We start from the raw sequence: 14,467 nt of genomic DNA on the forward strand, positions 1-14,467 counted from the left end.
AAGGCGTTTTTCAAGAAAGGTTGTAAGGATAACTCCAGGAACTATTTTCTTTGTCGGGTACGTGGAATAGTTAATCTTCCGCAGTTACACCAGCGCCACCCCCCACCTGTTCCTCCGCTATATTGATGACTGTATCGGCACCACCCCAAGGAGGTTGAACAGTTCATCAACTTTACCAACCCCTTCCACCCCAACCTCAAATTCACCTGCACCATCTCAGACACGTCCACTCTTCCTGAATCTCTCCATCACGTCTCCAGTGACCAACTAACCACAGACATCTACTACAAGCCCACCGACTCTCACAGCTACCTAGACTACACCTCCTCCCATTCTACCTCTTGGAAAAAAATGCCAGTATATAAGAATGGCTCCAGGATTATGGATAAAATTTAAAACATTGCAACTGTTCTATCTCGAGGGAAGGTGTTAGAGCAGACCTGTCAGAGGTTTTAAAAATCATGAGGAGTTTGCTTAGAGTAGATGTGGAGATACCATACCTAAAACAAAAAGCATTTGGACAAGAGGGCTTCGACTTTAAATGATCTGCAAAAGAATCGAGGGTGAAGTGAAAAAAAGACTTCTTCACTTCGCAAGGAGTTAGAGTATCAAAGTGTAGTACAGGCAGGTTCAATTGTGATATTAGAGGGTATTGATGATTATTTGGATTAAAAATAATATGCTATGGTTTGGGGAAAAAAGTAGGAGATTGGCAGGCAGTATTAATGCATATTAACACCCTAGTTCAAATTGCCATCATCTTTGCTATAACACTTCTATGATATTATAATTGAATAAGCACATACAAAACTATGCTTTAGGTTATTTAATTCAATGAAGTAAAGAAGTAGGGTATAATATCAAATCCCAAGTAAATTATATGCTCGTGTGAACTGTACTCTTTGAAGCAAATCAAATTTATACCCCTGACAGATCTGCTAACCTTCTACCTTGTCTTGGATGAAAACCAATTTTGAAATGCACGTTTGATCATTTCATTTTATTTGCCTTGCTCAACAAGTTGCAACTTTTTCTTATTGAGAGATAATTTTACATATCAAGTATTTTGTTTCTATTTTCAATGTGAATTCAAGCCTAGTTTAATCTTAATCATCTTTTATGAATTGCTTTTTGAAATTGCTCTAATTCAATTGCTGCAGGATTGAGAATGGTGCCAAAAATTCCAGACTGTATTTCATGATGGTGAACTCACTCACCTTAACTACTATGTTCATTTGAGAATCATCCCAAGAGTCACAGATCTGGAATGTGAATGTATCACTGGTACTGCTGACTGCATTACTGCATGGACCTGACAAGAATGGAATGCCAACACACTGCCTGAGCACAATCAATTATCAAAAAGTCAGACATAATTGACAAACCAGAGTGTTTAATGCACTGTAGCTGCCAGATTATACACATGGCTACTCTGATACTGCCTTATCCACAGTCAAAGGCTTCACGTTTAGACTTTGTTTTACAGTGATGATGCTAATTTCCACAGCAAGTCCTTTTGCTTTCAATTTTATGACAGAGACTTTCAATTACTTTGAACTGGGTTACACCATTTTGACTAGATGCTGTAACACCAACTTTTATTTATGCAAAAGCTTCAATTTTGATTAAAGTCCCAAGACACTCAAACAAACAAAAACTAAAGCCAAACTAAAGGAAGAATATTAGGAGGATAACTAAATCCTTGGTAAAACAAAAACGTTTTAAAGTGGATCTTAAAAATAGGAGTAAGATCTGGAGAGGCAGATAAGTACATAAAGGGGATCGCAGACGATAGGGAGGACCTAGACAATGGAAAGAACATATGCCAAAATTGGAAAGAAGAAATTCAGAGAAGAAGGAACTGTTGCTACATGTTGGACCAGAGATTCCTGTTTGAGATATTTATCTATCATTAACACAGCAGTAATTATGAAGAGAAGGGATCATACAAAAGAAGCTTGAATTCTGAACATTCATTTCATCTCCATACACAAAGCAATGGCACCAAAGATATAAATGTTTCTGACACAGTAAACAGCAGATGACATAATAAACCCAGACAGATATGCATACAGCCCAAATTATGATTACTTTCCACTGTCAGATAAGTAAGTAACTGAAATGACCAGTGTTGGACCAAATAGATATCTTATTGATAATAGTGAGAAACCTTAAGCACAGTGGTCAATACTGTGGATACATCATATCAAGAATGTTCTTCAATTTTCCTTTGTGGTGCAGAACAACATTAGGAATGAGGTAGAATATAATCTACAACATGCTCTATTTGTCTTTTTTAATCTCTTCAAATGCAGACTTAATCAGTTATGCTTGGTGTACCCCATTCACCTTTTAAAAATGCAATTCTCTTATGTATAATTCAAAGAGTTTATAAAAGGAATTCTGTGGTGACTCACAGATTGAGGATTTCCTTGGACTGAACTCATTGATTATTTGAGTCATCTTTTCAGTTAATGACAGGCCCATCTCACATACTCCTGCTATTGTCAATGCATTTTATTTTCAAAATTTTTCGTTTACTGCACAATTGAACACAAGACCTCAAAGAAATAATCATGAATGCTATGGGATGGAGGATGCTACACCACTTCCCACATCAAAAAAAGTTACATGATCATGAACGTCGCAAAAACCAATTTATAACTTGGCTGTTCAAGCACAAGTATGGGATACTGGTGAACTAAGAACAGAATTATTGCACAAGTGGAATCCCAGTTTTAAGAAGCAATCACCTACTATAGCAAAATAGAATCACAGAAAAGTTGCTGCACAGGCAGAGACCATTTAATGACCTTGCTTTAATACAAGGAGTGTCAGAAATAAGTGTGATGAATTTCAAGCATTGATCAGTACTTGGGACTATGATGTTGTGGCCATAACGGAGACGTGGGTTTCACAGAGGCAGGAATGGTTGCTAGATGTTCCAGGGTTTAGAAATTTTTTTTAAAAACAGGGAGACGGAGAGAAAAAAAGTGGAGCGGGTATAGCATAGCTCAGAGTGCGCATCAAAGCTACAGAAATGAAGGTTGTCAAGGAAGGTTTGTCTACTAAGTCAGTAAAGGTGGAAGTTGGGAACAGCAAGGGAGCAGCCACCTAATTGGGGTTTTTCTACAGATCCCTGAATAGCAGGAGGGCGACTGAAGAATGCATAGGCTGGCAGATTTAGGAAAAATGCAGATGTGCAGGGTTGTTGTTATGGGTGACTTCAACTTTCCCAATATTGACTGGAACCTCCTCAGTGCAGATAGTTTGGATGGAGCCATTTTTGTCAGGTGTGTTCAGGAAGGTTTCCCTACTCAGTATGTCGATAGGCTGACAAGGGGAGAGGCTTTTTTGGATTTGGTGCTCAGCAATGAGCCAGGACAGATGTCAGATCTCTCGGTGGGAGAACACTTTGGTGACAGTGACCACAACTGCCTCACATTTAGCATTGCCATGGAGAGGGAAAGGAGCAGTCACCAAGGGAAGATATTTAATTGGGGAAAAGGAAATTATGATGCTATCAGACAGGAGTTGGGAATTACAGATTGGGAGCAATTGTTCCACAGAAAGGGCACAACAGACATGTGGAGACTGTTTAAGGAGCAGTTGTTGTGAGTGATGCATAACTTTGTTCCTCTGACACAGGCAAGAGGTAAAATTAAGGAGCCTTGAATAACAAGAACAGAGGAGCTTCTCATCAAAAGGAAGGCGGCAGCTTAGTTAAGGTGGAGGAAGCAAGAACCTAGCACAGCTTTAGCAGATTACAAGCTTATTAGAAAGGACCTCAAAAATGGACTGAGGAGAGCCAAGAGGGGGCACAAAAAAGGCGGGAAGGATTAGGGAGAACCCAAAGGCATTTTACTCATACATGAGGAATAACAGAATAATCAGGGAGAAGGTAGGGCCGGTATAGGGAACTTGTTGTGGAGTCTGAGCCGACAGGGAAAAGTCCTAAATGAGTTTTTTGCTTTGGTTTTCATTAAGGAAAGGGACCTTGTTGGGAATGAGAACTTTGAGGAGCTGAGCAACAGTCTTGAACAGATTAAGATTAATGAATTTGAAGTTGATGTGCTGGAAATTTTGACAAACATTAAGATTGATATGTCCCCAGGGCTAGACCAGATTTATCCTAGTTTGCTCCAGAAAGAGAGAAAGGAGGTTGCGAAGTCGCTGGCGAAAATCTTTGCTTCCTCACTCTCCACAGGACCGGAGGATTGGAGGGAGGTGAATGTTGTTCCTTTTTTCAAGAAGGGTAATAGGGAAATTCCTGGCAACTACAGACCAGTCAGTCTTCTGTCTGTGATCAAAAAGGTTTTGGAAAGAATTCTGAGGGATAGGATTTATGACTATTTGGAAAAGCATAGCATGATTAAAAGCAGTCAGCATGGCTTTGTGAGGGACTGGTCATACCTCACAAACCTTGGAGTTCTTTGAGGAGGTGATGAGACCGGTCGATGAAGGTCGAGCAGTGGATATGGTGCATATGGAATTCAGCAAGGCATTTGGTAAGGTTCCCCATGGTAGACTCATTCATAAAGTCATGAGGTATGGGATAAAGGGAGATTTGGCTGACTGGATTCAGAATTGCTTGGGTGACAGAAGACAGAGAGTGGTTGTAGGTGGAAAATATTCTGCCTGGAATCGTGGTGAGTGATGTCCTGAAGGGCTCTGCTCTTGGGCCTCTGCTCTTTGTAGTTTTTATAAGTGACTTGGATGAAGAGGTTGAGGGGTGGGTTAGTAAATTTGCTGATGACACAAAGATTAGAGGTGCCATTGATAGTATCGAGGGCTGTTGCAGGCTGCAGCACGACATTGACAGGATGCAGAGCTGGGCTGAGAAATGCCAGATGCAGTTCAACCTGGATAAATGCAAAGTAATGTATTTTGGAAGTTTGAACTTGAAAGCTGAATGTAGGATTAAAGACAGGATTCTTGGTGTTCACATACCTAGATCCCGCAAAGTTGCCACCCAAGTGGATAGGGTTGTTAAGAAAGCATATGGTGTTTTGGCTTTCATTAACAGGGGGATCCAGTTTAAGAGCTGTGAGATTTTGCTGCAGCTCTACAAAACCCTGGTGTCCAGTTCTGGTTGTCCTATTATAGGAAAGATGCGGAAACTTTGGAGAGGGTGCAAAGAAGGTTTACCAGGATGCTGCCTGGCCTGGAGGGCTTGTCTTATGAAGAGAGGTTGACTGAGCTCAGACTTTTCTCTCTGGAGAGGAGGAGGAAGAGAAGTGACCTGACAGAGGTATACAAGGTAATGCGAGTCATGGATAGAGTCGATAGCCAGAGACTTTTGCCCAGGGCAGGATTGATTGCCATGAGGTGTCGTAGCTTTAAGGTGTTAGGAGAAAGGTATAGAGGAGACGTCAGAGGTAGGTTCTTAACACAGAGTTGTGAACATGTGGAATGTGTTGCCAGCGGTGGTGCTGGAAGCAGAGTCATTAGGGACATTTAAGCGAATGCTGGACACGCATATGAACAGCAGTGAATTGAGGGGCGAGTACGTTAGGTTGTTTTGTTTTAGATTGGGATTAATCCTCGGCACAACATCGTGAGTCAAAGGGCCTGTTTGGTGCTGTACTTTGCTATGTTCTGTTTAGCCCGGGCACACCATGTCTGCTCCGTGGAAAAGCACCCTCGCACACCTTTCCTCCAAAGCTCCGCACATTTTCTCTCTTTAGGTAATAATCCAAAGCTGTTTTGAAAGCAGTGGTTAAATCTTACCCCATCACATTCTCAGCCAGTACATTGCTGATAAGGAAATAATTTTGCTCCTGTTGAGTTAATGATTTGAAGTGTTCTCTCCAGCAGACACTGAGCATCATTGTAGGGAGTGTAGGGCGGAGTTTACACATGAGCATTTGTCTACACTTTGTTCAGCTGAGAAACATTTTGTCTCTGAGAGACATTTCAACATACAAGACTATTGCTTTTCTGATTTCACACAAATTTTCACAGGACAAGATAATGTGTCTTCTTGACCAAGCACACACTATCTTCAGAATAAATGCTGAGAATGTTCATAATAGAACGTATGAACAGAAGCCACTTCTCACCTTGAGTCAGTTCTGCCATTCAATATCATGGCTTCTCTGTGACCTAACTTCACAATCCATGCTTAATAACTAAGCACATGCAGATTCCCAAAGGTGTGCTATCGTTATCATAGAAAATGCCAGAATATCACTTTCACAAGATTACATCAGGTGCCTGAAAATCAACTGCAGAAAGAAGAGATTGGGTTGGCAGAAAATGTGATAACTGACACTGGACAAACTTGGTGCTGAAACTTATTAGCAAGTTCATCATTTTACTGGGAAAATAGCAGGAAATGCAGCTATCTCCTGGAACCTTTGAAGGGGTAAATGAGAAGTGGTGTCAATTCACTAAAATGCAACAGTTCACAACATAGTCAACATAAAGCTATCCAATAACCTGGACTGCTCAAAATGCTTCATTTGACAAACTCTTGAAACGATATTTTACAGTGCAATCACAAATGCTTGTCAAATGAGCTGTCATTATTTCCAGGATTTAAGTAGCTTTGCTACTTGCCTTGTCTGAGATCAGATAATGCTGGTACAAGAAAAACTCTTGTTGTAATAAGTTTAAAGTTACCCAACAATTCCAAGCACAGCACACCATGGAGAGAGACAAAAGAAGGGAGAGATAGGAAGGTCAGGGAAGACAAGGATAATCTCCATTTCTATAGCACCTTTCACAAGCTCAATGTTCCAAAATAGCACACAGTCAGTGAAATATTGATGAATTCAAGTTACTTTTATGGAGGAAATACGACAGCCAGTTTGTGAACAGCACAATCTCAAAAACAACAAAAAAAATCCAAAATCTGTCTTAATGATAGATAAATCCTCTTCAGTACACTTAAGAAAATTCCTCTATTCTTCTTTGAATTATGCTTTGAGATCTTTTATATCAACCTGAGAAGGCTGATGAGGTATCACTTTGAACTTCTTCTGAAATGTTGCACCTCCAACACGGCAGCAACCCTTTCTTACTGCATTGGATAAGTAACCTCAATCTTGCAGATACATCTTAGACTGAATGATTCAAAGTCTAACATCAACTTTTTGAATAATCCCCCCACCATTTGACCTTAATTGATGGTTATTTAGGAGAAAAGCATCATTTGTGACATCATTCAATGGCTTGAACAGGTGCACAGTTTTCACCTCTCCGAAAAGGATGCTCAGCTACTATTACTTTCTGATTGCGACACACCTCCACAATATGTTAACACTCATGATTTTAACAGTCTTCATACAAATTACAACAAACACAAGCAAGAATATGTTTCTCATGTGACAAACAATTTGGAAAAAAAAAAATGCAAGTCAGTAACTTATGCACTAATAGCAAGATAAGGCAGGCTTCATACGTTCATATGCCTGTCGAGAGCAGTAGCCTAACTGGGTCTTCAAACCCTGAATTGAGACAACCAAAAGTAGACTTTATCAATGTATGCAAAACATCAGAAGGATAAGGGACAATACAAGCATCATCTGGGAAACCTTACACATTAGATTGATAAGGCATGGACTGAAACTGGTAAATAGTTCATGCTGGATGATTTCATGCTCGTTAATGATTTCCAAAATCAAATGGTCAATATGCAAATCATAGATTAACTGCAGAAAATGTGAGCCTCAGATGTGAAGCGAAAAGATGCTCAACACTAATTTTCTTTTCTAGTTGGTCAAATAAGGTTGGTCAAGTGCTTTCCCGCATCTATATTTCCAAACCTAAAACACTAAAATCAAGTTCACTTGCCCGAGAGGCAGTGCTGAGGTGAAGAGTTCCCACTATTGTACATATCTTGATCATGTCTTAATTTTTTCAATCTGTAAAACACAGTCAGGCCAACCACATAGAAGCCTCAGCACATGTGAAAATATGGCAAGATTTATTACATTTTAAAAAGCAGTCAAATGCATTGGTGTTGGCACTGCATTACTTATCTCTCCTCCTGTAGACCTGCAACTCCTCTGACTCAGATTCTCCCCAGTCATGACTGATAACAGGATCTACCTCAAGTCTGTACAGGATAATTGCTCTGAAAGGTTGGCCCATGTTAGTTTCATCACCTATGTCCAATTAACCAACATAACTTGCATCTCCTGTTATCATGTAGTAAACTACATCTTATTGTTAAAAAAGTGCCTTTTCTTTCAAGGCTCACTGTTGACTCATTCTCCATCCTTGTTAACCAAACAGGTCCAAAAACCCAGTACAAGGGCCCAAGGTCAGCTCTTTTCCCCAATCACTAACTGTTAATGTTTGATTTTGTAACATACACAGTGCTGAATATATCAAAATCCTTGAAAGAGAAGTTAAAATTTTAAAACAATTCCAAGTACTATTGTGTACTCTCTTTCTATGTAGTAACAACCCATTTGCCTCTACCACATAAGATCTACAAAAGCCAAGTGATCCTAAGGAAGGCGAAAAGTGATAGGATGAAGCTTACATCACTTAAGTGCCAACGTGTAGAGGCGGCCATTTGGCCCATCATATCTGCACGAGCTCTCGAAATGAGCATTATTATTAAGTGCCATTCACCTGCCTTTCCATATACCCTTACACATTATCATTTGACGAGAAACAGTAATCCAATGCCCTTTTAAAAACCTCATTTGATTCTACCTCCATCACATTTTGAGACAGTGTATTCGGATCCAAAACACACATTGAGAGAAAATATATTTTTAGAACATCACATTTGTTTCTTTTGCAAACTGTTATAAATGTGTGCTCGCTCATTGATTTTCTTTTTAAAAACCAAGCTGAAATTGTTTCTCCCCACCTACTTTACTGAGTTCTCTTTGTTATTTTGGAAACATCTATTAGGTCTCCTTTTAGCACCCTTCAATCCAAGCAGAACAGTTCCAAAGTATCCATCCTATCATTGTAACTGACGCCCCTCATTCCTGGAAACATTTTTGTAAATCTCTTCTGCACGCTCTCTATTATATTCAAATTCTTCCTGTATAGTGTATTATGTCAATAGTAGGGTCTCCAGAACTGCAGTTCAACAGCACACTAAAAGTCACTTTGCATTCAATTTTGTCCTCAACTTAACGTTATAAAACATTAAAACTTAAAATCCTAATAAGTGAACCTACATCAAACATGATGCATAGGTTTTAATATTCAATATATTTATTTAGATTAGATTACTTACAGCGTGGAAACAGGCCCTTCGGCCCAACAAGTCCACACCGACCCGCCGAAGCGCAACCCACCCATTCCCCTACATTTACCCCTTTACCTAACACTACGGGCAATTTACCATGGCCAATGCACATCTTTGGACTGTGGGAAGAAACCAGAGCACCTGGAGGAAACCCACGCAGACACTGGGAGAATGTGCAAACTCCACACAGTCACCTGAGTCGGGAATTGAACCCGGGTCTCTGGCGCTGTGAGGCAGCAGTGCTAACCACTGTGCCACCGTGCCGCCCACTATATTCAACATAGCTTGAATTTTACCATCTTAAAAACCTCTGTTCCTGCGATTTTTCCAGTTTAACAGAAAGGAAAAATGACTGGAAAATTTAAATGTCAAAATTCACAAGTTTTAATAAATTGCCAAAAGCACAGATAACAAAGCATGTCCACCATATTTATATAAGAGTAAAATTGTTGAGTACTTACCCTTCTAAATGATATCAAATAAAAGGTATCGCCTCTCCTACGAATAGCTTCAAAAAAGTTTGGATAACGTTCATCTGGAGCGTAATACACTTGTAATTCACTCCCTGAGTCTCTGTAGATAACAAAGAGTAAAAATATTAGCAATGTGTGATTCAAGGAAAAAAAAAACAGCATTTAGGATTTAAATTTATCAGCAAAAAAAACTTGGTTATAAACTTTATTTTAGGGCTGTGACCATAACACTTGCAATTGCCTTAGAAAAGGCCTTCTCAAACCACTGGAACCCACATAGTGTATCTTAGCATGCCAAAAGCATATGAAGTCCCAGTTCCAGATTTTGACCTAGTAATCAATGGACAGAGTTATACTTCCAACTCAGGATCATGAATGGAGCCTGCAGGCGGTGGTTCTCCCAACCATCTGCTGACTTTATCCTTCGAGATGATTAAGACAGTAATTTTGAAAGATGCTGTCAAAAAGCAGTTTTGGTAAACTACTGCCACACATGTTATATATGGTAAAGACTGCTGCCCCTGAGTACCAGTAATGGATGGTATATAAAACTGTCTACTTTGAGTTACAGATTGTCAACATTCTTCATGGTTACATTCATCCAAACACAGAGTATTCCAACAATCTCGAGACTTGCATCTTCTACATGGTGAACAGACTTGGGCAAGTTAGATGATGGATGACTCGCTGAGAATTCCCATCTTCTGACTTGCTTGCTGCCACAATACTTATATGGAGTTATGCAGTTATGTTTCTGCCCAATATTAATTCCTAGAATGTTGAAAATAGGAGAGTTAGCGACAGTTATGTCTTTAATGTCAAGAGAGGATTGTATTAAATTCTCTCGTCTGGACAACAGTCATCGCTTCACACTTGTGAGTATGCTAATTTGCCATTTATCTGCCCAAATCTTATGATGGTCAGAGGTCTCTGATAAAGCAGCTCGGACATCAACTCAAGGAACTCCTGCAGCAATGTCACAGGTTTCATAAGATTAGCTTTCAACAATCAAAACCATTTTCCTTGTGCAAGGAAGTTCTCCAACCAGAGAATGCTTCCATCCATATTGGGACAATACAGTAGCTAGCACTGCTACCTCACAGCACCAGGGACCCAGGTTCGATTCCAGACTCGGGGGACTGTCTACGTGGGGGTGGCACATTCTCCCAGTGTCGGTGTTGGTTTCCTCCCACAATCCCAAGATGTGCAGATTAGTGTGAATTGGCCATACTAAATTGCCCATAGTGTTCAGGGATGTGTAGGTTAGGTGCATTAGTCAGGGCTAAATGTAGAGTAATGGGAAATGGGTCTGGGTAGGTCCTCTTCAAAAGGTCGGTGTGGATTCGTTGGGCCGTAGGGCCAGTTTCCACACGGTAGGGGTTTTAAGTTCTATCCTTATTTAATTTTGCTTGGGGTCCTTGATGTCACAATTGGTAGAACACTGCCACAACGTCAAGGACAATCACACTCTCACCAGAGTTAACAGTGGAATACCTCTGGAGTTCAATTCTTTTGTCTATGTTTGGACTAATGCTGCAATGAAGTTAAATCTTTAACAGTCCATCATTTTCAAGACTGAATGTAGCAGGACTGCAGCGTCTTAATTTGTTGGTTTGGGTAGAGGATCATTTAGCTCTACCTGTAACATTCTGGCTCTGCTTTTTAGCATAACTATAGTCTTGTCTTGCAACTTCATAATTTTAGGTATGCCTGGAGCTACTTCTGTCGTGTGCTTCTGTTCACTTCATTGAACAAGGAATGAACCCCAGGTGTCATTGTCAGAGGGCTGTGTCCACCAGAAGATTACAGATTTTGGTGCCACACAATTCTGCCAATAGTCCACAAACCTCAAGAATGCCCAATTTTATGTGATGACATCTCACCATAAATCACAGAATCCTTACAATGTAGAAACAGGCCCTTCAGCCCAACAAGTCCACACTGACCCTCTGAAGAGTACCCCACCCAGATTCATTCACCTACCTTATTACTTTACATTTCCCAAATGTAATGCACCCAACCTACACATCCTGAACACTACGGACCATTTAGCATGGCCAATTCACCTAATCAGCCGTGGGACGAAACGAGAGCACCCAGATGAAACCCACACAGACATGGGGAGAATGTGCAAATTCCACAGAGTGTGTCACCCAAGACTGGAATTGAACTTGGGTCCTTGGCACTGTGAGGCAGCAGTGCTAACCACTGAGCCACTGTGTGGATCATATTCTGAACACATCCCCATAGCATGGGTGGTCATATACCACCGAATATGTAGGAGGGTGTCTTCAGTGTGCTGACAAGACTTGGTCTCTACAAGGACTGTGGAGGACTTGGACCTATAAACATGGATGTAAGAGTGTTCGATTGAGCAGAGGAATGCAAGCAAATAGCTTTCTTCGATTTACTTTATTCTAAAAGTTCCTCAATCTAATTTAGGATTTATTTTTTGCGTACATCACAAATGTTCTTCCAGATGTTACTACACGGGGTAAACCCTCCTGCTTAAGTTAAACCAACAACACAGAAAAGATTTATTCTGTGCAATAATCTGTGAAAATCTGAGAGGCCAAGAACTATTTAAAGTATAAGTTAACAACTTTATTTCTTAAAGTATAACAGAGAACAATTAACTAATAATGACTTACAACTCCTCTCTTTAACCTATCTTTTACCTTCCCCTTCTACAATACTAATCCAATAAAACCCCTGATTAAAAATTAACAAAAATTCAAATTTCAAAACCAACCAGCTGTCGAATTCTCTCTTTGGATCTTTCTCCGTCTTCTTTCCTTCTTCTTATTTTTCTTCTTATGTTTCATAGGTCACTGATCGATAAATCTATCTTTAAGAGAGCTATTCTCCAGGCAATCTGTATGTGTTGGTGGCTTGGTAGTTCTCCTCCAACAGTTCAATTTTTCCCGGTCTTATACCCCAAAGCAACTGATTGTTTCACTGGTTTTTAATATAGTCAATATACTTATTCAAACTTGATAGGAGCTTGGTATTTTGGGGTATAATTTAAACTGACCGAATTCGAATTTGTTTTGTCATCTCCAAGCAACCAGCTACACTAGCTGCTGTACCAAAAGATTACAGTATATCTTGTTCAGATCACTTGGTGCTATATCAGGTCGTTCTGCTTGCTTTTAACTCTTTTAAAGGTACAGTACCCCTTACGTCTTCATAACAGATAATAAGTTGAAATTTATGAATTTTTACAGGGAAGAAACAAGGTAAACAGGTAAAGAAACTGGTAAAGAGACAAGAAATAAATCTAATTGTGATACAAGAAACAAAAGGTTATCCATACAATAACAAGATGTTTTTCACGATGCTAACTGCATCGGCGCTTTGTTCTTAATAGTATATCTAACTACAACTCATAATCAGAGGTAAATGCTTCCTGCAATCTTGAAGGATGCCTACTATATGTCCTGTCAATGCAAAGCCAAAAATTCATAATACTAAATATTAAGTTGTGCAGAGAAGCTGTTTATTAAATGCATTTATAATTTCAAGTGATTGATGGAAACAAAGTATTAATAAAAAGTTAAACAACCTAAAACCAGTACAAAACAACCAGAAACAGTTCACAAGGGAACTCATATACCTTCTGCAAGGTTTAGTCATTCCATGCCACAAAATGAACAGGATTAAGAATACTGCACTCAGCTTTTTTAATAATCTTGAAAAAAATTAAGAAAGCCTGGGATTACTCGTTAACAAGCATTTTTATAATGTCAAAGATGATTTTTCAGGACACTGCATGACACTGAGTCATAAATATCTTAAGACTGGGTGCAATCCAAACATTGTTTTGGCCTCTTCACATGAATGTGCAGCATGCAGACATCACAAGACTACAAGAGTGATCGCCATATGGTCCTTGGAGATGAAGTCCTGCCTTCACCTTAAGACCCTCTGTCGTGCTTTGTGGTACTACCACCATGCTAAATGAGTCAGACTTAAAACAGATTTAGCAACACAAACCTGGGCATCATGAGGCTCTGTGGACCTCAACAGCAGTAGAATTGTACTCCAATGCAAACTGGCCTATCCCCCACTCGGTCACTACAATCAAAACAGGGATCAAACCCTGGTTCAACGAAGAGTGCAGAAGGGGCACCTAGCATATCTTAAAATGAGGTGTCAACTTGGTGAAGCTACCAAACAGGACTATTGACATGCCAAACTGCAATAAGGAGCAAGTGATAGACAGAACTAAGCTTTCCTCCAACCAACAAATCATATGTAAGTCCTGCCACACCCAGTTGAGAATGGGAGTGTATAATGAAGAAGCCTACTGGAGGAGGCAACACCACAAACATCCTCATTCTCAATGATGGAAGAGCCCAACACATCAGTGGAAAGGATAAGGCTGAAGCATTCACAGCAATCTTCAGCCAGATGTGCTGAGTCTATGGTCCAAGCTGGCTCCTCCACAGGTCTTCAGCTGATTCAATTCATTCCAGATGATCTCAATGAACAGCTGGAGGCACATGATTCTTCAAGGGCTGTGGTCCCTGACAATATTTCAGCAACAGTACTCAAGACTTGTGTTCCAGAACTTGTTACTCCCTCGTAAAGCTCTTCCAAGTACAGTTCCAACACTGGCACCTACCCGACAATGTAGAACATTACCCAAGTATGTCTTGCACTCGAAATGCAAGGCAAATCCAAGCCGGCCAATTACTACTCCATCTGAGCATCCTAGATCATCAGTAAAATAACAGAAGGTGTCATCAACAGTGCTAACAAGCAGCACCTG

General features: G+C 40.0%; 1 protein-coding gene across 2 annotated transcripts in view; it reads right to left on the reverse strand.

Moving 5' to 3' along the window:
- The window catches only part of atf6 (activating transcription factor 6), a 330,002-nt gene that overhangs the window by 175,392 nt on the left and 140,143 nt on the right, over nucleotides 1–14,467 (reverse strand). For both annotated transcript variants that reach the window (XM_072573460.1, XM_072573462.1), the window contains one exon: nucleotides 9,682–9,793. In XM_072573460.1, the coding sequence (XP_072429561.1) occupies nucleotides 9,682–9,793 (112 nt within the window). The remainder of the gene's footprint in view (nucleotides 1–9,681; nucleotides 9,794–14,467) is intronic.

The sequence above is a fragment of the Chiloscyllium punctatum genome, chromosome 7, assembly GCF_047496795.1.
Source record: "Chiloscyllium punctatum isolate Juve2018m chromosome 7, sChiPun1.3, whole genome shotgun sequence".
NCBI lineage: Eukaryota > Metazoa > Chordata > Chondrichthyes > Orectolobiformes > Hemiscylliidae > Chiloscyllium > Chiloscyllium punctatum.